The sequence below is a fragment of the Triticum dicoccoides genome, chromosome 2B (assembly GCF_002162155.2).
Source record: "Triticum dicoccoides isolate Atlit2015 ecotype Zavitan chromosome 2B, WEW_v2.0, whole genome shotgun sequence".
Lineage (NCBI taxonomy): Eukaryota > Viridiplantae > Streptophyta > Magnoliopsida > Poales > Poaceae > Triticum > Triticum dicoccoides.
Genome location: NC_041383.1, coordinates 790,989,625 through 791,013,303, shown reverse-complemented (window position 1 = coordinate 791,013,303; position 23,679 = coordinate 790,989,625). Strand labels below are relative to the sequence as shown.

The 23,679-nt window shown below is 49.0% G+C and overlaps 1 protein-coding gene across 1 annotated transcript; it reads left to right on the top strand.

Moving 5' to 3' along the window:
* Positions 1–4,289: 4,289 nt before the first annotated feature.
* On the top strand, positions 4,290–6,532 carry LOC119366354 (probable inactive purple acid phosphatase 29). Its single transcript, XM_037632080.1, has 3 exons — positions 4,290–5,006; positions 5,982–6,049; positions 6,201–6,532. The coding sequence occupies exons 1-3, from the start codon at positions 4,841–4,843 to the stop codon at positions 6,285–6,287; spliced, it is 321 nt and encodes a 106-aa protein (XP_037487977.1). The 5' UTR covers positions 4,290–4,840; the 3' UTR covers positions 6,288–6,532.
* Positions 6,533–23,679: the final 17,147 nt, after the last annotated feature.

The following is a 23,679-nucleotide window of genomic DNA, read 5'->3' as shown; positions in this document are numbered from 1 at the left end:
TATCATATACGTAGATGCTCTTTTTGTCGCCGTTGGTTCTTTTACATCAGCAATATGTCCTCTCCTTTTCTCTGTCTTGGGGTCGTGTCAGCGATCTCTTACGTAAGCGAATTCCGATGCTACGAGTTAACGCCGGCAGTATTAATCAGGAAAGCAAGCACTATGCAGGCATGTCTATTTTTGAGTCCAAACAAGCTAATGCATATATAGACGTGTGACTCAATAAAATACAACCACGCTTCGTTTAGAAAAGAAGATACACAACCACGCTAGCTGAGCTGACACAGTCGCAGCTTACACAACACAAAGTTCATCGAACAGTGCATTACAGGATAATCTAATAATTGAAGTAATCAAGCAGAAACGTTCGTTGCATACACGCCGTTGGAATCAACCGCCCGAGAGGATGAAGATGAATATGAAGCCATTGGGATTTATCCCTCCTGTCATGGGCTCATGGTTGGACACCAGGCAGAGAGAGATCTGCTGTCTATTGGTGTCCACCAGCTTCCTCTATCTCCAGTGCCACATTTGTTCCACCAGAGGTACTCTGCACCAAAGTGTGTCAGTATTATGAACAAGGAAATTTACATAGGAGCACTATACAAGTAGTACATTATATAGTAAAGTAGTTACCGGATGCGATGTACTCTGGTCCGGGGTAACTTGGGTTGCATTGCCGCACTTGGCTCGGGGTTGTCGGGCTCCCCCAGTTCAACTAATGACAATGAGAGGGGCTTGACCGACGTCGGCATCCGGTGATCATCGTGAACGAATTCAAAGGCGTAGAGAGGCTGGAGCTGGACTGATGCTGGCACTGGCAAGTGGACGCTCGGTATAACTCTCATATGACCTGTTAACGACGCTGGCTGTGGGGGTACAAGAAGAAAACCGGACGGTGAGAGCTCGACCTTCTCTCCCACATCTCCAAGCTGCTGATGCATCATGAGGTACCCAATCACAGTGAGAAGCTCCACTCCTCCGTTGCCGAGTTGCCGCGCATGCTCCTCAAAGGGGCACTTACCGGCTGCATAGATGAGCAGCCTCGCCCACACCTCCTTCAAATCCTTCAGGGTTTCCAGGGAAGCAGGTTTGTCTCTCAAGGGAGAGCTGCCTATCAATACATTGTCTACATATTTGCCTAACACCTCTGCCTTTGTCGAGCCTAACATCTCTGCCTTTGTCGAGTTGTCATGGTTGTCCCTGATCCATTCGAAGAAGAGGGGCTCAAAATCTCGTGCAGCACTGCTGACCGGCAACATTGAAGGGCAAACTACCATGAGGTACATAAGGTAGTTTGATAGCTTCCTGCATTGTGCCACAAGTATTGCCATCTCATTAACGACACCATCTTCCAACAAGTACGTGCTTAAATGCAATTCTGTCCATATATGTAGACGGAAAAGAGTATGCTCAAAGGGTAGATTTAGCAAATCTTTCAGCTCTTGGCCAAGATTTAACCGCCGGGATCTCCACATAAAATTTGGGTCAGTGCCGAACAGTCCCATGATATAGAGCACAATCACCCTGTCCTCCACGGCCGCCACGTGCTTGACATGCCAAAAGTTTCTCCAGTGCTTCTCCAAACCCAATGCTTGGTAGACCTCGGAGATGAACTTCGTCATGGATTTCTTGGACATGGAATAGTCTACAAGGTTGAATTGCCCCATGCACGTGCTTGGCATTAACCACCGTTTGATAGGAACACCTAATTTATGGGACAACCTACCGAGGAATGTGTCCTGGTTGTAGCGCGCCCTTGTCCATGATGATGCTATCACCATCAAGATAGAACAAAGTTCCATAATGATAGCCATTGAGAACAAATTGTCGGTGATGGCAAGATTAAGTCCTTTGTTACCGTACAAATGACGATTTGCGGAAAAGAGCACAAAAGGGACCACCATGGATACCAGGGCGATGCACCGGAGCATGATGCCAGCATGGCTATGCAGCACCATGGTTTTGGTGTATAGCATATCGTATATCATGCCGAGCTCTGTCAGTACGATATTGAGCTTCCTTTCTGTTGACTCAGTGCCTGCAAAAACACTCAGCACTTCAATCTCAGCCCTATTTCCCAGCTGTAACAGTGTCCGTCCAACAAGTAGTCCTCTGCCGCTAAGCCCCGAGTTGAGAGCACAAGATGCCACGACATCACCAAATGGAGCTGGAGCTGGTGTTGGAAGATTTGGATCTTCATTATTCATGCGGCAATCAAGGCTGTCCCGGCTTCAACTCTTGAGCGCCCATATCCTCTCCCAGTACTTGATTATCCCAGCAACAAACAGGGGTACGGCTACTTCTAGCAACTGTGAGTCAAGTAAGTCAAACGACTTCCAAAACACATACAGAGCTAGACCGAGTTGGAATGTGAGGTTGATGAACTGCCTCGTCCATAAATTGTTGCCCTCGATGGATAACGCGGTGATACTGTCTGGGCCTCCCAGGTGAAGAAGGAGAAAAGGTTGCCAGAGGAAGGGCAATGTCAGGACATGAAGATGCTCAAATTGTTGAATATGTATTTTGTGTTGCACGTGTATTGGAGTTGTGGCCCACCTCCTAGTCTTGTATAGTTCAGGTAGAGGCCTTTCCTGTATTATATATACGTGCACCAGCACCCCATCAATACATTGTCATTGTATTGCAAACTATCTCATCTACATGGTATCAGTTTTTTAGGTTATTTTCATCGCTTCCGCTCCGCCGCCGCGCCTCTCCTCGCGCCGCCGCCGCCGCCGCTCCAAGCCGCCGCCGCCCGCGCCATCCGTCGCGCACGCCGCCGCCGCTCCTCATCTCCGGCCGCCGCCGCGCCTCTCCTCGCGCCGCCGCCGCCGCGCGCTAACTCCGCGCCGCCGCCGCCTCCCAGCGGCCGCCGCCCGCCCGCCCGTCAATCGCGCCGGCCGCTGCTACTCTCTCTTCTTCTCGCTTCGCTGCTGCCCGCCCGCTTCGCTGCCGCCCGCCCGCATCGCTCCATCGCCTGCCAGCCGCCCGCATCGCTCCAGCCGATCGCTTCGCTCCGTTTCGCTCCAGACGCGAGTATGCAGGCTGGCTCTCCGGCCTACAACATGCATACGGCCATGCATGCAGGTCCCCATGCATGCAGCATGTATACGGGCATGAATGGCTCCCCGGACTGTAGCATGTATACGGACATGGATGCTAGCTCCTTGAACTACAACGTGCATGCGGCGCTGCCTCCTCCGATTGACGGGTACACCGTGCTGCCTCTTCCGCCTGCCGGTGGTGCCAGCTATCAGCAGCAGCAGTCGGCGTCCTCCCCATGCCGCGGCCAGTTCGTCGGCGCCCCGCCGTCGGCGCCCTCGGGCGCGGCCCCCCACGCGCCCCCCGCCGTCTACTTCCGCGCGCCCCCCACACCGGGTCTTCATGGTACTCGTCCCGCGGGCCACCAGGCGTTCCTCGGCACCCCCTACCAGCCCTACGGTGCTTCGCTTGCTCCGCCACTTCTCAGTGGCTACGGCGCGCCCGCTCAGGCGCCACCCTATGGAGGCCAGTCGTCGCCGCCGATTCCTGCACCGTGGGACCCTGTCCTCCGGCCGCCCTACACTCGGCGCCGTCGCCAAGTCACTACGGAGGTGGAGGTGACTGGTACATGGACTCGGGTGCTACTGCGCATATGACAGTCATCCCGGTAACCTACCCTCTTCCACTCCAGTTAACACTCCACTCGTATCACCGTTGGCAACGGTTCTTCTTTACCTATCACACATGTTGGCAGCACTAGTTTTCCTTCTAATTTCACACCTATCACTATGTCTAATGTCCTTGTTTCACCTGACTTAGTCACTAGCTTAGTCTCCGTTCGTCGTCTTACTCGTGAGAATCCTCTTACTGTTGAATTCGACGGTGTTGGGTTTTCTGTGAAGGACGCCCGTACCCGGATGGTGCTTCACCGTTGTGATAGCCCTGATGAGCTTTATCCCGTTCACGGCAGCGCCTCCACTTCCACACCCGTCGCTCTCGCCGCCGGTGCTGACCTCTGGCATACTCGCTTGGGCCACCCCAACCCCGCCACTTTGCGTCATATTCTTAGGAGTTTTTCTTTCCCATGTAATAAGCTCAACGAGCACACTTGTGAGGCATGTCGTTTGGGCAAGCACGTGCGTCTTTCCTTTAGTGCGTCTACTTCAGTTTCCACTTTTCCATTTCAGTTACTTCATAGTGATGTTTGGACGTCTCCCGTTGCGAGTAACATGGGCTATCTATACTACTCCCTCTGTTCCGAAATAGTTGTCGTTGGGGAAAACTAGTGTACCGATTGTCACGTTGCGATTTTTCTTCACTTTCCCATTTTGCCCTCCCGCTCGCTCTCTCCCCGACCGCTTGCAGCTCTCACTCTCTCCCTGACCACTCGCTCTCTCTCCCCGACAGCTCTCGCTGTCTCCGACCCCGACCGCTCGCCCTCTCGTCGGCCAGTCGCTCGCCGGCCAGTCGCCACCCTCTCCCTCTCGTCGGTGTCTTCCTCACCGCAGTCTTGCACCTCACCACCCATAACCCTAGCAGCCCGCCTCCCTCTCGTCGGTGAAAGGTGACATTTTTACCAGTTGGGGTGCTCGATTCGTGGCGGCGGTGCTCGGTCCGTGGGCGGCGGTACTCGATCCGTGCTGGAGCAGCGGGAGGAGGAGGCCAAGGTGGAGATCGTGGTGCGGGAGGGGGAGCTCGGCGAGACGGCGGCTGGATCTGAAGCGCGGCTGCTCCACCTTCCTCAGGGTGGCGGGGATCTCCGACTCGCTGCAGAGGAGAAGGGCCCGACCGCTGGCGTCATCCGCCGCTTCCTTAGGGTTGGCGGCGGCGGGCTGCGTTCCGGCGGGAGGGCGGCATGTTCAAGGTGCTGCAGGTGGCGGACATGCACTACGCGGACGGGCGGAGCACCGCGTGCGAGGACGTGATGCCCGAGCAGGTCGCCGGCTGCTCCGACCTCAACATCACCGCCTTCCTCTACCGCGTCATCCGCGCCGAGGACCCCGCCCTCTTCATCTTCACGGGTCCGGCCCCCACCCACCCCCTTCCTCTTCCCTGCTCTGTTATTCTGTTAATACTTCGATTGACTAGTGATTCGTTGGTGCCGCCACTTCTTCCGATTTCGAGTTAAGAATTCAGAAGTGCCATGCAATGGTGGAGTAATCCCCAAAGAAATAAGAAATCAGAAGCATGAGCTGCACTGAAATTGGGTCTAGGTAGTTGCTCATCCGCCGGGGTTTTAGTTAATTGATTGGTCTGTCCATCCAGGACGAAGATGAAATGGTCTGATTGATCACGAGTGCCTCCACATGGAGGTAAAACACAAACAGGAAAGATGCAATAGTAGCCGCCTTTGTGATTATCTTCAGGTTACTGTCCTGTTTTCGTCGTCTTGTTTCACGGGCGATCTTGGTGATGTTTCCAAGGCTGCAAATCTTGGTGATGTTTCAGTTATCATCTGGATTTTTTGGTTTTGCCTGTATGCCCTGTTATTTTTGTTTGCTGGCTCTGTGGTTTAGTGTTTCTGCACCTTTTTCCTCATGTCTGTACAGTGATTTGATGAACACATATGGGCTTTTGGCTCTGCTCGAAGTGATTCTGAATTTTGTTTGGGTAAGCTAGCTAGCTGAAGGTGAAGAAGCGACATATTTTGAATTCTGCTCTCTGTACTCCACTTTCTCTTCTTGTCTCTTCTTCTCTTTCTCTTCTCTTCTCTTCTCTTTCATTTAAATGGAGTATATGGAGTAAAAATGATCAAGCCTCACAAAATGGAGAACAAAATACACATACATTATTTAACTGTGATTTAGAGTTATGATTATCTGTATACTGCTGCTGCTGTAGTTTAAAAGGCTTAAGATCTTCAGTTAATTAGGAGTACTTTAGTGTAGGAGTATTCCAGATTTAGTGTAGGAGTAAAAATTAACTAAATCCTTGTTGTAGCACTACTCTTGCTTGTTAACACTACTCTTGCTTGTTAACTGAATTACTCTTGGCAGTTCACTACTCGAGGCGCTGGGCTGCGGCTTCATCGAGGCGGACGACAACCACTCCCGTGCAAATAAAGGTACAGGCTGGTCCTGGTGGGCGACGAGGACGCCCTGGCCTCTGTAGTTACATGAGACAACAGTTCTTTGTGCAAATGTTGACTGAATTTGCCTCTGACTCGTCTCTGCATTTGACTGAATTCGCCTCTTTGTGCAATGTTGCTGCTGCAGGTGAGCATTCAGGAAAAGAACTCTTTGTGCAATGAGCATCCTTTTCTGCTGGAATATCAACTTTTTTGGATGCTCAACCATCAATAAACATATTGGCTGAACTTCAGGAAAAGGATGCACCGAATCTTAGTAAGCGGATACTCATAGCCGAATTCTTTTGGATGCACATATAGTTTGTCTGGCAACTTAAATAATGACAGTAAATAAACTCTCAATAGCACTGTCCAGTAATTGAAAATAAATTACACCTTTTCAGTTAATTTAAATTAACTGAAACTTTTTGTACTCCCATGATCAGTGTTACTGTACAGTAATTCACACCGAATTTGTAAGTGCAAGTAGTGCTTGTTTTCAGAAGTAGGATGCTGATCAATAGTGCTTGTTTGGAGTAATTGTTTGCTCTGTAGTGCATTTTTGCTGCAACCTAATCTGTGGAGTATCAAGCTAATTGGAAGAAAGCCAATTGCTTGCTCTCTATGAACTTTTATGTGCTGGAGTATAGGATTTGCTGTTTAGCAAGGCTTCAGTAATTTTAGTGTTCTTCACTTCTTAGAACTACTCTGCACCTTAAAACTACTCCTGTTAATTAACTTAATTAACTTAATTTTTTCTGTTAGGAGTAGGAGTAGTTCTTGGAGTGCAAAGAATTCTCTTCTCTTCTCTACTCTCGCTCTCCTCTCTTCTCTTCTCTTCTCTTCTCTTCTCTTCTCTTTCTCTTTCTGTTCTCTTTTCAGTAGTTTGTCTTGTGCCCTCCATCTTTTTGCTCTCTTCTCTTATCTTCTCTAAATTATGTGTAATTATGGATTATTACACATACTCCTCATCTCTTCTCTAAATTCTCTTCTTTACTGGAGTACTACACTTCTCTTCTCTAAATACTCTTCTCTTCTCTTCTCTAAATTCACTCCTCTCCTCTCTTACTACTCTCCTACTCAAAAATCAAATGATCATACAAATGGAATATTATGGATTATGGAGTATCAGAGAGTGATCATACAAATGGAGTAGTAGAAATATACACACACAAATGGAGTATGGAGTAAAAATATATGGAGTACATGGAGTAAAAATATATGGAGTAAAAATACGTGGAGTAAAATTTAAATGTGGCGGGAAGAAGTGGTACAACTCCGGCGATCAATTTCTTTGGCGATTAACAGTTTTGATCAATTCAAACAGCAGCACAGGCGGCGCACGGGCGGGGAGGAGCACAGGCTGCTGCTATTGGTCAGTGCGGGAAGGAGCACGGGCAGAGGTCAATTGGCCGGATCCGGAGCTCCAGTGCCTGAATCGAGGAGCTGGAAGGCTGAGGCAGGAGGAGGAGCACAGGCTGCGATGCTGCTGCTGTTGGTCAGTGCGGGGAGGAGCACGGACGGAGGTCAATTGGCCGGATCCGGAGCTCCAGTGCCTGAATCGAGGAGCTGGAAGGCTCAGGCAGGAGGAGGAGCACGGGCGGCGCTGCTGCTGGTCGGTGCAGGGAGGAGCACGGGCAGCGCGAAGGCCAGGAGTCGCGGGCGGCTGGAGGCTGTGGCGGACGGCGAGGGAGTTGTGTATGAGTTTGGGCTCTCAATTGGAGCGGAGGAAGGCGGCCGGCGAGGGAGCTGCGGCCGGCGCGGGCGGACGCCGGAGCTGCAGCAGTGGGGTGGAGCCTGGCGGAGGGGAGGAGCGATGGAGGAAGACGAAGATCCCCGGTGACAAGAATTTCAAATTGAGGGTAGTTTGGTACTTTTTCCTGTTTTCACCTGGTCGGAGAAGTTCCCCAACGACAACTATTTTGGAACAGAGGGAGTACTTGGTGATTTTAGATGATTATTCTCACTATGTGTGGACTTTTCCTCTTTGTCATAAATCCAACACTTTAGCCACACTCACCACCTTTTATTCCTATGTCACCACCCAGTTCGGTCGCCCCATACTTGCACTCCAAACTGATAACGGTAAAGAGTTTGACAACGTCGCTCTTCGCACACTTCTCGCCTCTCAGGGCACCATCTTTCGTCTAACTTGCCCTTACACTTCACAGCAGAACGGTCGTGCCGAGCGCATTCTCCGCACTCTTAATGACTGCGTTCGCACGTTACTCTTTCACTCCAACGTGCCAGCTCGGTTTTGGCCCGACGCTCTCGCCACCGCCACTCTTTTAGTTAACATTTGTCTGTGTCGTCCTCGGTGGAACTACGCTCCTCACTACCTTCTCTTTGGTACACCACCATCCTATGACGGTCTCCGCATATTTGGATGTCTCTGTTATCCTAGCACCGCGTCCACCACGCCACACAAACTCGCACCACGTTCCGTCCCGTGCATCTTCCTTGGCTACCCTCCTAACACCAAAGGTTACCGGTGCTATGATCCTGTCACTCATCGTGTGTACACCTCGAGACACGTGTACTTTGTCGAGACGGTGTTTCCTTTTTTTCAGGTTCCTCCGGCTTCGGCTCCTTCGGCGCCGGCCCCCGCGTCCCCTTCCTGGAGCGATGCGCGGCGGCCAACCCCAGCGGCCCCCCCGGCACGGCGCCTTCCGCCGCCACCACCCGGTATCTCGACTCCCTCCCCCGAGGTCGAGTCTAACCGGGTCCCCGGGTCCCCGTATCCCTCTTACGAGGTTGAGCCGATGGGTACCCCGCCCGCCACCTCGGCTGGCGGCAGCACCCTTGAGACGGGCTCGACGTCCACCTCGCTCGTCGCCTCTTCCGCCGCCGGCTCGGCCCACGCTGTGACAGCCGCGGCCGCCGCCGGGGCCCCCGCTGCCGCGACTCCTGCCGCCCCGGGTGCACCTGTTGCTGCCAGCGCTCCTGTCGTGGCCGCGGCCCCTGCCACCGCCACGGCCCCCATCGCCGGCCCTGCTGCCCCGCCGCTTGGCGTGACTACCCGTGCCCAATCAGGCGTGCTTCGGCCGAGCACCCGCTACTCCGCCGGCGAGTATGTGTGTGCCGCCTCGACGTCGACACCATCACCCGTTCCCATCTCCGCTCGCGCTGCCCTTCGGGATCCCCATTGGCTAGCTGCGACGCAGGAGGAGTTCGACGCCCTACAGCGCAACCGCACGTGGCAACTTGTTCCGCGACCCCCTCGTGCCAACATCATATCTGGCAAGTGGGTGTTTCGCCACAAGACTCGCCCGGACGGTTCTCTCGAGCGCTACAAGGCTCAGTGGGTGGTTCGTGGTTTTCGGCAGCACGCGGGCGTGGACTTCACCGACACCTTCGCCCCGGTTGTGAAACCGGGCACGATCCGCGCCGTGCTTCAGCTGGCGGTCTCGCGTGCCTGGCCTGTGCACCAGTTGGATGTCTCCAACGCCTTCTTGCACGGCCATCTTGCCGAGCAGGTGTTCTGTGAGCAGCCCACTGGTTTCGTCAATGCTGAGCACCCCGACTTTGTGTGCTTACTCTCCCGTTCTCTTTACGGGTTGAAGCAGGCGCCTCGGGCTTGGTACCAGCGTATCACAACCTTTCTGCAGTCTCTGGGATTTCGGTCCACTCGCTCCGATGCCTCACTCTTCGTGTATCATCAGGGAGCTGACACTGCATATCTGTTGCTCTACGTCGACGACATCATCCTCACGGCGCCCGCCCCCGACCTCCTTCAACGGCTGACTGCTCGTCTTCATGATGAGTTCGCCCTCAAGGACTTGGGGCCCCTGCACTACTTCCTCGGCATCGAGGTGGTCCGACGACCTGACGACTTCTTTTTGCATCAGCAGAAGTACGCCCACGAGCTCCTGGAGCGTGCCGGTATGCTTAACTGCAAGCCGACGCCCACCCCCGTCGACACGAAGGCGAAGGTCTCTGCTCTGGAGGGGTCTCTTGCGTCCGATGCAGCATTCTATCGCTCCATTGTTGGTGCTTTACAGTACTTGACGCTGACCCGACCCGACCTACAGTACGCTGTCCAGCAGGTGTGCCTCCATATGCACGCTCCCCGTGACTCTCACTGGACCTTGGTGAAGCGTATTCTCCGTTATATACGCGGCACCATGTCTTTGGGACTCACCCTGACGGCCTCCGCCTCCACCGACCTTGTCGCCTACTCAGATGCCGACTGGGCTGGCTGCCCCGACACTCGACGCTCTACGTTAGGCTACTGCGTCTACCTTGGGCCCTCGTTGATCTCTTGGTCATGGAAGCGGCAGCCCACGGTCTCCCGCTCCAGCGCCGAGGCAGAGTATCGCGCCGTGGCTAATGCCGTGGCCGAATGCTCTTGGATACGTCTGCTGCCCCAGGAGTTGCTTTGTGATGTTCACAAGGTCACTCTTGTCTACTGCGATAACGTCAGCGCGGTCTACCTCTCCGCCAACCCGGTGCACCATCGACGGACGAAGCATATTGAGCTCGATATTCACTTCGTGCGCGAGCAGGTTGCACTTGGCCGTGTTCGGGTCCTTCACGTGCCGACGACGCAACAGTTTGCTGATGTGATGACTAAGGGATTGCCTACTCCCGTCTTCGAGAAGTTTCGGTCCAGTCTCTGTGTCTCCAGCGACGATTCGACTGCGGGGGGGTGTTGAGTATGTATTTTGTGTTGCACGTGTATTGGAGTTGTGGCCCACCTCCTAGTCTTGTATAGTTAAGGTAGAGGCCTTCCCTGTATTATATATACGTGCACCAGCACCCCATCAATACGTTGTCATTGTATTGCAAACTATCTCATCTACACAAATGACTCGAGGCTTCTTAGTTTGTACTTGTCCTCGTACTGGGAGAAGAGACCAATGGCAGAGGCGGCAACAGCGTAAGACCCCAAATAAGCCAACCACACCAAGAACCTCCGCCAACTCACTCTGCGCAAACGCGAGAAAACTCCCATGAATAGCAGGAAGAGTTGCAGCGCGAGGCTGATGAGTACCATTATCTAAACGTCCCGTTCATTCCATATCTTTGTCCACAAGCTTGGCGTTTTTGTTGGTTCCATGTTACTGGTTCCTGTCTTGACTTGGGCACCTGCACGCAATTAAAGCTCCAATAGTCAGTGCGACAACGAAATACGTAGTATTAATTAATCTTGCATGCATTCTCAAGAGACCTCTAAATATTTTTACGAGATGAATAGCACATGCAGCAGAAGTTTATTAACTGTAGATACTGCTAGATGCAGAGTCAAATTCTATAAAAAAAAATGGAAGTTCTATAGTCAACCCCGGCCCATTGCTTTCACACATTCTTATAGACACAGCTTAAGAGTTACCAGTACTAATTTCTGTATTGATTCTAGATGACATGGACGAGTAAATCTTAATTCTTTTAAGTAACCCAGATTAAACTATGTACCATACATATATATTACTAGAGCTCACATCTTATCACAAAAATATGCAACAGTTTGATTGTTAACTCGGATCATGTTGTGTGGATATGTGGTCTCGACTACGTTGGACCGAGGGTCGGAGGCCAGTCGGCTGGGCCAGCTCCTGCTGTGTGTATGACAACTGCTACCAGCAAACACGGAGGAGGACATGGTGGCACATGGGCTAGCCTAAACGCCAAGAAATCAGTAACCGGGTGTTCTGTGTTTGAATAGATGAAGCAACGAGGGACATTCTAATTATCAGTTTTGCTAAATCTCAACTGACTTAGACTTGGTTAATTTCAGTCAATGCCTTTTTTGCTAAATTTCAATCAAACTAGACTAGTTAAATCTCAGTCGATGAAGCAGCCAGACCTTACATGGACATCCATGCTCATCTCGTGTCCTTTTAGTTTTTATTTGCTTATTTTGTATCTGTTTGATTGATTTTATGTTTTTATATGTTTTGCAGCTTTTAGTTTTGTCCTTTTCCATGTCAATACATTTGCATGTCAGCCGGTCACGGCAACTTGAGTTGCACGGATGCGCAACTACAGTTGCATGCACACCGATAACACACAATTATAGTTACATGCCCGTCGGTCGGGCCCAACTGCACTCGCACGCCTGTAGACTGCACGCAACTGCATGTACATTGGTTGTGCGCAACCGCATATCTACCGAGCATTTTCTAAAAACACAATGTATATTTCTTATGTATGTTAAACATTTTCTAAATACACTGAATTTTAATAAACATGATGTCCATTTTCAGAATACGTCAAATATGTGGTCAACAATTTTTAACACTGCAAACATTTTTAAACACAATGTGAAAAAGAAAAAAAATGAAAGAAAATTTTAAAAGGAAAACTAAGAGGAGAAGAAAATTCCATGATACACGATTAAATATATTTTTTAAATACATGAAGAATATTTTTTAAACACACAATGAACATTTTTGGATTTCTCGCTGATCATTTTTTGAAATATTCAATGAACAGTTTTAAATGCAAGATGAACCTTTTCTGAAAAATGATGAACTTTTTAAAGAAGGATGAACAATAGTTTTGAATGAGCGACGAACTTTTTTCAAAACACGTTGACCATTTTTAATAGTTGATCTTTTAAATACACGATGAACAATTTTTTGCCCGTCCTGGCTTTTATCACCATACATTTGACTTGAGAGTGTAGGTTGCGAGCATCAATTTATAAAAGAGGCCGGTGTGTAGCCACATTTTCAGAAGCACGAAAAAAAAAGCTTGACAATGGAAACCAAAATATAGAGAAGCATCGCGGTTGAACAAGACTTACCGAGATTTATAGTAGCACGGAGCACGTTCTCAACAGGACCGAACCTCCTCATTCGAGCGGCTACGATAGCAAAAAGAGTAGAACAGAACATCTCAACTGACATGGATATATCCATCAATGAAGTTACAGAATAAGCACTATTGGACTGAAATTAAGGAAAGGAGAGCACAAAGAGCAACTCTACTAAATACAGTTTTAAAGGGCCCATTAAAACCATTTTAAACTTTTAGGAGCCCTGCCGTTTTTCAGATTCTCTAGAAACTGCACCCTTTACAATTTTCCTCTCCTGTTTCTCGTATGGATATATGGACTACGTTTCATCTCCAATTTCACACGACTATGTTTTGACATCATACAATTTAACAACATTTAAAATGCATAATTTCTAAACTGCCAAACTGAAATTCAAATATAAACATAGCATAGACAAGGTCCAAATGCTTGCAATGATACAACATCTAACTAAATATAGATATGGTCCAAATGCGAGATAAACTAAGATTATAATCTAAATATGATGTAATTAATTGAATGGCATAACATGGTTCGTGACCGTCATTAGAGGAATCCAAAGATATATCCATGACGACGTCCAAGCAACGGCCTGGACGACGGAAGCGTTCATTGTTGCCTTCAGCATCCTCCCTCGCTCGACCGCAACGAAGGAAGCATCCGCAACCGCCTTGAGCATCCGTTGCTCTTCAGCCAGATGGTAGTGGCCTCAACGGTGTGGCAGTGTCTATTGCTGCCTTCAGCCCCATCTCCACTTCGATGCTGGCGACAACCTCATTGTCCTTGGTCTCCATGAGATGGTCCGAATAAATCTGGTAGAGCCCCGAGGAGTAGAGGTGGATGCAGTGGACGGGGCACGTGCGGTGTCAAGAGGAAGCGACCAGGATGGGGAACATGCGAGGAGGTCCCCTCCGGCGCCAGACGAAATCAGTAGCTAGAGAAAGTTACAGCGCCAGTTCCTTTCGCGCCAACAACCTAGCCAACCTAGCAGCCTCCCATGCCACGCGGGCAAACAGCCTGCTAAAACCACTCTAATACTAGCCACACTGGAGAGTAACATATACTAGTAACATACACATATTCCTAAACTATGTTACTACTTTCATAGTGGGTACTAACATAAATGTGATGTCATGCAAAGGTTCATTTATTAGGTTATAGACTCATATTGCATTGGGACATGTGATGTTACAGTAACTAGCTAAGTTACTGAAACTACCTCTATCCTCATTAATTCATTGCCACATAAGCAAATTTGCTAAGTTGGACTCGATGTTACTGCTGAAATTACCCCCACTGTGACTAGTCTAAGGGCATGTACATCAGTTATGACGCCTCTTGCCTGTAGCAATCCTCCACATCACCAGTAGACAATGGTAAAAACACCTCATACAATAGACCGCCCTCTCTTACTATATATAACACCCTAAAATTAGGAAAATATGTTAATTAGTCTACAAAGCATCTCATCCATCTCCGGCCGACCCCACCGCTATTACTGTCTACAAAAGGGACAGTTGCCGTTTTTGCACACATACAACACCAGAAAGGCCGTCCGTAGCGAGCAATTTTTAAGCCAAAAATGCTAGACGTACATATTTGTTTTACAAGGATTTACAGACCAACCCTCCTCCCCTCACTAATCTCTCCCCCCTGAGTTTTAGGGTGGGGCCCGCCTCATCTAATTACCAATTAAACCAGCCCACCTCAGCATTGCCTGTAAAAGTCATGTAAAGCCTCCGTATGTCTAGCATTGCCGTTTTCAAGCAATACAGATCGTTGTTAATTCTACCGACGGGCTCTTTCTCTCTCCTCCACGTCATCTAAAATCCTAGCTATAACCCATTCTAGACAGCTGATCGTACATCGTTGTACATGCCCTAATCAGGTTTAGTGGGCGTTTAAATGGTATTGAGAAGGTTAGTGGGTTAAGTAATTGGTTTTGAACTTCGGGGCGGGGTTATATGGACTTCTTCCCTTCTTGGCCTGAAGAAGTCTTTTATCTACTTACCTGAACCGAGCTAGCTATTACGTGCTTACGTGCTGTTCTACTAGAACAGAGAACACACGCATCGACAGTCTTCGTTTCTTCCTCAACCCCCTCTGTTCAGGCCGCCCTCCCAAAGTAGAGCTAGTGCCGTCAGCCGAGCAAGGCTCGAGATGGAAGTGTGGATTCACCTTGCTGGCCAGGAGCTGGCTGCTGCAGATTTACTCGATGGTGGTCATTTGCAGCTTGCAGGGGCTCCTCTTGTTAGCTTCACTCCCTTGGACCTTGGTCAGTTCGCCTAACACCTCATGGCTTCTCTCCTCTCTCTCCGGCTTGATCTTGCTTGGAGGTCGACATCTTCTGAATGTTTCTAGGTTTCTGTTATTTAAGAAGGTGGTGACTCTGGACTGGAGGACCTTGGTTTGGGTATTTGGTAGGGGACTGAATCCAAGACGAGTAGCGTGCTTGCTCTCCTACCTTTTATCGGTGGGTTCCATCTTATAATATGGGTCCCCTTTTTCCGCGATGTGCGAGGGCCCAGGGTCATCTGCCAGCATCACCAATGGGAGAGAACACCAACTTTCTGCCAGCATCATCTGCACGTCGTTGTTGTTTTGTGGAGGCCGACCTCGAAAGATATTCATAGGCTCCTAGCATTTGCGCATCAGTATCGTGATATATCTACAACCAGAATGTCTTAACTTTGATCTCACATATATCCACGGACCGGTCCACGGATAGCGCCTGGTCACCCCCCATTTGGCCACATCTACAGCCGTTTCCCTCATATCTAAACACCCAAAATCATGCAATGCAACCCCATGCAACGTGATCAAAAGCATGTAGATAATTTGAAATAGATCATAGATTGGACATATAAAGTTGAATTTACCACCGGACATAGCATACGAGGTTCACAAACGATTGGACATGGCAAGTTTAACCGGACATAGCATAGCATATTCACAAAAGTTCATCCTACGATAGAATAAAATGTAGAGGAGGGCGCGCCGGACTTCACTACTTCCTCGCCGGTCGCTTTCCCTTGGGGTCTATGGAGTGGCGTTTGTAGTCTTTGGCGTCGTCTATGGTTGTCCCGCTGTCGGACGAGGAGTGGAGCGGATCCCGGCCAGACGCCATGTGGCGTGGACCTGCTCCTTCGCAAGGCAGGCAACTTTCGTTGTGGTGGCCACCCTCTCCTTGGCAGCGCTCCGATGCCTCGATGCCGATCTGGAGTGCCTTCGCATTTTTGCTGCTACGACGGCGCCGGGCGTCCGTCTCCACCGAGGTGAAAGAGCGACAGATGATGATGTAGAGCATGAGTCGATGGTCGGAAGCAGCTCAACTGTGGATCTGTATGACCCGCAGCCGGGTTAGCCGAAGTCAGCTTGATCCGCTCTCTGCCTTCCGCGGAGAGCGGCCAGTGCCTCCAACTGGAGTAGCCGCAGACGGGCTCGACAGTGCAGGCACGAGCACGCAGCGCCTCCTCTGAGGAGCAGGGGCTAGAGGTGTCGGGCGCCGCCTGACTGACGAAGGCCCGGGCCACGGTAGGCGGGCACCGAAATGCAACTGCCTATTTGGGCCATCGGGGAGGCTACGGAGTTTGAGATCCTACCCCTGTCCATTCGCGACCGACGGTGGGTAGGCTTCTCACCATCCGGGTGGAGATGGATTCCTAGCGCCTCCCAGTCGACCAGATCGAACTCATTGTCATCCATTGCCGGAGTTGCCCAGAGTGATGCTAGGAGGAGAGGAGACGAGCAGCGTGGACGAGGAAGTGGAGCGGTTAAGAGTGTGGACAATGACTAGGGTTCGGTCCCATATCCGCCGCACTTAGAGCAACTCTAGCAAACCCCGCAAAACGTCCGGCCCGCAAAAATTCCGGCGAGTATGTGGGCTCGGCCCATTTTTCCGGCCAGAATAAAGCCCGCATACTTGCCCGGCCCGCAAATTTTTTTGCTGTAGCCCGCAAACCGCATGCCCCGAGCACTATAACTGCGGTTCTGCGACCCTTTTGCGGGTCCAAACCCTATCCCCCCGCCGCCGCGAGCCACTCGATTCCCCTTTCCCCTCTTCGCATTCCTCGCCGACGACGACCACCCGCCCCGCCTCCAGCCTCCATGTGGGGCCGAATGTGGAGCTCCGGACGCGGCTCCGGCAGCAGATCCGGCCGTGAGAGGGACCCGGAGCACGAGCGGCGCGTCCGGTCGGACGGCGTGAGGAAGCGCGGCGCTCGGAGGTGGACCAACCACGGGATGTCGCCGCCGGCGAGCTTCAACCTCCGCGAGATGGAGGAGTACGACCGCCGGCGCGCGTCCTTCTCCTCCGCGAGGTCTTCCTACGTCGGATCCTCCTCGTCCTCCGGCGGGGCTTTCTCCCCGTGAAGACGGAGTGGTCGGACGACGAGGACTAGCCGGAGGAGCCGTCGCCGTTCGCCTTCGTCCCGGTGAAGGAGGAGCCCGAGGAGCCCGCTCCGCTCGGCCGCCGCGGAGTCGTCGGGCCCGAGGACTACGTCGCGGACTTCGACGCCGTTGCTGCCGCCATCGCCGAGCGGAGCATGCGTGAGGAGGAGCGTCGACGCCACGCCGAGGAGCTCGAAGCCCTCGAGTGGCGGCAGGCGGTCGCCGACAACGTCGCCGCCAACGAGAAGGCTGACGAGTGGCGCCGCATCCGCGCGGAGCAGGCAGCGAAGTACGTCGACCTGTGCAGCTCCGGCGAGGAGGATTGAGCGTCTGGCTCCTCCACGGCGTCGTCCATTTGCCGCGACTCGCCGCCGTCAGATCCGACCCCTCTAGTACTAGTTTAACGTAGTATGTAGTATAACTATGCTTGTAGTTTGCTGATCATATGATGAACTATGTAGTATGTGATGAACTATATTTGTGCAATTTCTCTCGCGTATTTGTTTTTTCAAATTATGCACGTTTATATACTGGTTCTGTTCGGCCACGCATGTTTTTGACCCGCAAACGCGATCTTCGTGAAACCGCATACACGTTTTGCGGGTCGAATTTTTGCAGGGTCTGCTTGAAGGAAATATGCCCTAGAGGCAATAATAAAGTTATTATTTATTTCCTTATTTCATGATAAATGTTTATTATTCATGCTAGAATTGTATTAATCGGAAACATAATACATGTGTGAATACATAGACAAACATAGTGTCACTAGTATGCCTCTACTTGACTAGCTCGTTAATCAAAGATGGTTAAGTTTCCTAACCATAGACATAAGTTGTCATTTGATTAACGGGATCACATCATTAGGAGAATGATGTGATTGACTTGACCCATTCTGTTAGCTTAGCACTTGATCGTTTAGTATGTTGCTATTGCTTTCTTCATGACTTACACATGTTCCTACAACTATGAGATTATGCAACTCCCGTTTACCGGAGGAACACTTTGTGTGCTACCAAACGTCACAACGTAACTGGGTGATTATAAAGGAGCTCTACATGTGTCTCCAAAGGTACATGTTGAGTTGGCGTATTTCGAGATTAGGTTTTGTCACTCCGATTGTCGAAGAGGTATCTCTGGGCCCTCTCGGTAATGCACATCACTATAAGCCTTGCAAGCAATGTAGCTAATTAGTTAGTTACGGAATGATGCATTACATAACGAGCAAAGAGACTTGCCGGTAACGAGATTGAACTAGGTATTGAGATACCGACGATCGAATCTCGGGCAACTAACATACCGATGACAAAGGGAACAACGTATGTTGTTATGCGGTTTGACCGATAAAGATATTCATAGAATATGTAGGAGCCAATATGAGCATCCAGGTTCCGCTATTGGTTATTGACCGGAAATGGTTCTAGGTCATATCTACATAGTTCTCGAACACGTAGGGTCCGCACGCTTAACGTTACGATGGCAGTTATATTATGAGTTTATATGTTTTGATGTACCGAAGATTGTTCGGAGTCCCGGATGTGATCACGGACATGACGAGGAGTCTCGAAATGGTCGAGACATAAAGATTGATATATTGGAAGCCTATATTTGGATATCGGAATCGTTCTGGGTAAAATCGGGATTTTACCGGAGTACCGGGGGGTTACCGGAACCCTCCCGGGGGTTAATGGGCCTACATGGGCCCTAAGGGAGAAGAGGAGGGCCGGCCAGGGCAGGCCGCGCGCCCCCTCCCGCTAGTCCGAATAGGACAAGGAAGGGGGGGGGGGGCGCCCCCCTTTCCTCTTTCCCCCTTTCCCCTTCCTTCTCCAACAAGGCAAGAGGGGGGAGTCCTACTCCCGGTGGGAGTAGGACTCCTCCAGGCGCACCCCTAGGGGCCGGCCGCACCTCCCTCCTCCCTCCTTTATATACGGGGGCAGGGGGCACCCCATGACACACAAGTTGATCTTCGTGATCGTTCCTTAGCCGTGTGCGGTGCCCCCCTCCACCATAGTCCACCTCGATAATACTGTAGCGGTGCTTAGGCGAAGCCCTGCGTCGGTAGAACATCAATATCGTCACCAAGCCATCGTGCTGACGAAACTCTCCCTCAACACTCGGCTAGATCGGAGTTCGAGGGATGTCATCGGGCTGAACGTATGCTGAACTCGGAGGTGCCGTGCGTTCGGTACTTGATCGGTCGGATCGTGAAGACGTACGACTACGTCAACCGCGTTGTGCTAACGCTTCCGCTTTCGGTCTACGAGGGTACGTGGACAACACTCTCCCCTCTCGTTGCTATGCATCACCATGATCTTGCGTGTGCGTAGGAAGTTTTTTGAAATTACTACGTTCCCCAACAGTGGCATCCGAGCCTGGTTTTATGCGTAGATGTCATATGCACGAGTAGAACACAAGTGAGTTGTGGACGATATAAGTCATACTGCTTACCAGCATGTCATACTTTGGTTCGGCGGTATTGTGAGAAGAAGCGGCCCGGACCGACATTACGCGTACGCTTACGCGAGACTGGTTTCACCGTTGCGAGCACTCGTTGCTTAAAGGTGACCGGCGGGTGTCTGTCTCTCTCACTTTAGTTGAACCGAGTGTGGCTACGCCCGATCCTTGCGAAGGTTAAAACATCACCAACTTGACAAACTATCGTTGTGGTTTTGATGCGTAGGTAAGAACGGTTCTTGCTAAGCCTGTAGCAGCCACGTAAAATTTGCAACAACAAAGTAGAGGACGTCTAACTTGTTTTTGCAGGGCATGTTGTGATGTGATATGGTCAAGACGTGATGCTATATTTTATTGTATGAGATGATCATGTTTTGTAACCGAGTTATCGCAACTGGCAGGAGCCATATGGTTGTCGCTTTATTGTATGAAATGCAAACGCCCTGTAATTGCTTTACTTTATCACTAAGCGGTAGCGATAGTCGTAGAAGCAATAGATGGCGTAACGACAACGATGCTACGATGGAGATCAAGGTGTCGCGCCGGTGATGACGGTGATCATGACGGTGCTTCGGAGATGGAGATCACAAGCACAAGATGATGATGGCCATATCATACCACTTATATTGATTGCATGTGATGTTTATCCTTTATGCATCTTATCTTGCTTTGATTGATGGTAGCATTTTAAGATGATCTCTCACTAATTATCAAGAAGTGTTCTCCCTGAGTATGCACCGTTGCGAAAGTTCTTCGTGCTGAGACACCACGTGATGATCGGGTGTGATAGGCTCTACGTTCAAATACAACGGGTGCAAAACAGTTGCCCACGCGGAATACTCAGGTTAAACTTGACGAGCCTAGCATATACAGATATGGCCTCGGAACACGGAGACCGAAAGGTCGAGCATGAATCATATAGTAGATATGATCAAAATAGTGATGTTCACCATTGAAAACTACTCCATCTCACGTGATGATCGGACATGGTTTAGTTGATTTGGATCAAGTGATCACTTAGATGACTAGAGAGATGTCTGTCTAAGTGGGAGTTCTTAAGTAATATGATTAATTTAACTTAAATTTATCATGAACTTAGTCCTGGTAGTATTTTGCAAATTATGTTGTAGATCAATAGCTCGTGTTGTTGCTTTCATATGTTTATTTTGATATGTTCCTAGAGAAAATTGTGTTGAAAGATGTTGGTAGCAATGATGCGGATTGGATCCGTGATCTGAGGTTTATCCTCATTGCTGCACAGAAGAATTATGTCCTTAATGCACCGCTAGGTGATAGACCTATTGCAGGAGCAGATGCAGACGTTATGAACGTTTGGCTAGCTCAATATGATGACTACTTGATAGTTTAGTGCACCATGCTTAACGGCTTAGAATCGGGACTTCAAAGACATTTTGAACGTCATGGACTATATGAGATGTTCTGGGAATTGAAGTTAATATTTCAAGCAAATACCCGAGTTGAGAGATATGAAGTCTCCAACAAGTTCTATAGCTAAAAGATGGAGGAGAATCTCTCAACTAGTGAGCATGTGCTCAGATTGTCTGGGTACTTCAATCGCTTGAATCAAGTGGGAGTTAATCTTCCAGATAAGATAGTGATTGACAGAATTCTCTAGTCACCATCACTAAGTTACTAGAACTTCGTGATGAACTATAGTATGCAAGGGATGACGAAAATGATTCCCGAGCTCTTCGTGATGTTGAAATCGACGAAGCTGGAAATCAAGAAAGAGCATCAAGTGTTGATGATTGACAAGATCACTAGTTTCAAGAAAAGGGCAAAGGGAAAGAAAGGGAACTTCAAGTAGAATGGCAAACAAGTTGTCACTCCCGTGAAGAAGCCCAAAGCTGGACCTAAGCCTGAAACTGAGTGCTTCTACTGCAAAGGAAATGGTCAGTGGAAGCGGAAATGCCCTGAATATTTGGTAGATAAGAAGGGTGGCAAAGTGAACAAGGGTATATTTGATATACAGATTATTGATGTGTACCTTACTAGTGTTTATAGTAGCCCCTGAGTATTTGATACTTGTTCGGTTGCTAAGATTAGCAACTCGAAACATGAGTTACAGAATAAACAGAGACTAGTTGAAAGGGAAGTGACGATGAGTGTTGGAAATAGTTTCAAGATTGATATGATCATTATCACACACTCCCTATACTTTCGGGATTAGTGTTAAACCTAAATAAATGTTATTTGGCGTTTGCGTTGAGCATGAATATGATTTGATCATGTTTATTGCAATACAATTATTCATTTAAAGTCAGAGAATAATTGTTGTTCTATTTACATGAATAAAACCTTCAATGGTCATACACCCAATCAAAATAGTTTGTTGGATCTCGATCATAGTGATACACATATTCATAATATTGATGCCAAAAGATGCAAAATTAATAATGATAGTGCAACTTATTTGTGGCACTGCCGTTTGGGTCATATCGGTGTAAAGCGCATGAAAAAACTCCATAAAGATGGGCTTTCGGAATCAATTGGTTATGAATCATTTGATGCTTGCTAACCGTGCCTTTTGGGCAAGATGACTAAAACTCCGTTCTCCGGAACAATGGAACGAGCTACTGACTTGTTGGAAATAATACATACTGATGTATACAGACCAATGAGTATTAAGGCTCGTGGCGGGTATCGTTATTTTTTGACCTTCACAGATGATTTGAGCAGATATGGGTATATCTACTTGATGAAACATAAGTCTGAAACAGTTAAAAGGTTCAAAGAATTTTAGAGTGAAGTGGAAAATCATCGTAACAAGAAAATAAAGTTTCTACGATCTGATCATGGAGATGAATATTTGAGTTACGAGTTTGGCCTTCAGTTAAAATAATGTGGAATAGTTTCACAAACTCATGCCACCTGGAACACCACAGCGTAACGGTGTGTCCGAACGTCATAACCGCACTTTATTTGATATGGTGCGATCAATGATGTCCCTTACCGATTTACCAATATCGTTTTGGGGTTATGCATTAGAGATAGCTGCATTCACGTTAAAATAGGGCACCATCTAAATCCGTTGAGACGACACCGTATGAACTATGATTTAGCAATAAACCTAAGCTGTCGTTTCTTAAAGTTTGGGGTTGCAATGCTTATGTGAAAAAGTTTCAACCTGATAAGCTCGAACCCAAATCGGAGAAGTGCATCTTCATAGAATACCCAAAGGAAATTTTTGGGTACACCTTCTATCACAGATCCGAATGCATGATATTCGTTGCTAAAATGGATCCTTTCTAGAGAAGGAGTTTCTCTCGAAAAAGTGAGTGGGAGGAAAGTAGAACTTGATGAGGTAACTGTACCTGCTCCCTTATTGGAAAGTAGTTCATCACAAGAATCGGTTCCTGTGACAACTACACTAATCAGTGAGGAAGCTAATGATATTGATCATGAAACTTCAGATCAAGTTACTACCGAACCTCGTAGGTCTACCAGAGTAAGATCCGCACCAGAGTGGTACAATAATCCTATTCTGGAAGTCATGTTACTTGACCATGGCGAACCTATAAACTATGAGGAAGCGATGATGAGCCCAGATTCCGCAAAATGGCTTGAGGCCATGAAATCTGAGATGGGATCCATGTATAAGAACAAAGTATGGACTTTGATTGACTTGCCAATGATCGGTGAGTCATTAAGAATAAATGGATCTTCAAGAGGAAGACGGACGCTAATAGTAGTGTTACTATCTACAAAGCTAGACTTGTCGAAAAAGGTTTTTGACAAAGTTCAAGGTGTTGAATACAATGATATTTTCTCACTCATATCGATGCTTAAAAGTCTGTCCGAATCATGTTAGCAATTGCCACATTTTATGAAATCTGGCAAATGGATGTCAAAACTACATTCTTTAATGGATTTATTAAAGAAGAGTTGTATATGATGCAACCAGAAGGTTTTGTCAATCCTAAAGGAGCTAACAAAATGTGCAAGCTCCAGCGATCCATCTATGGACCGGTGCAAGCATCTCGGAGTTGGAATATACGCTTTGATG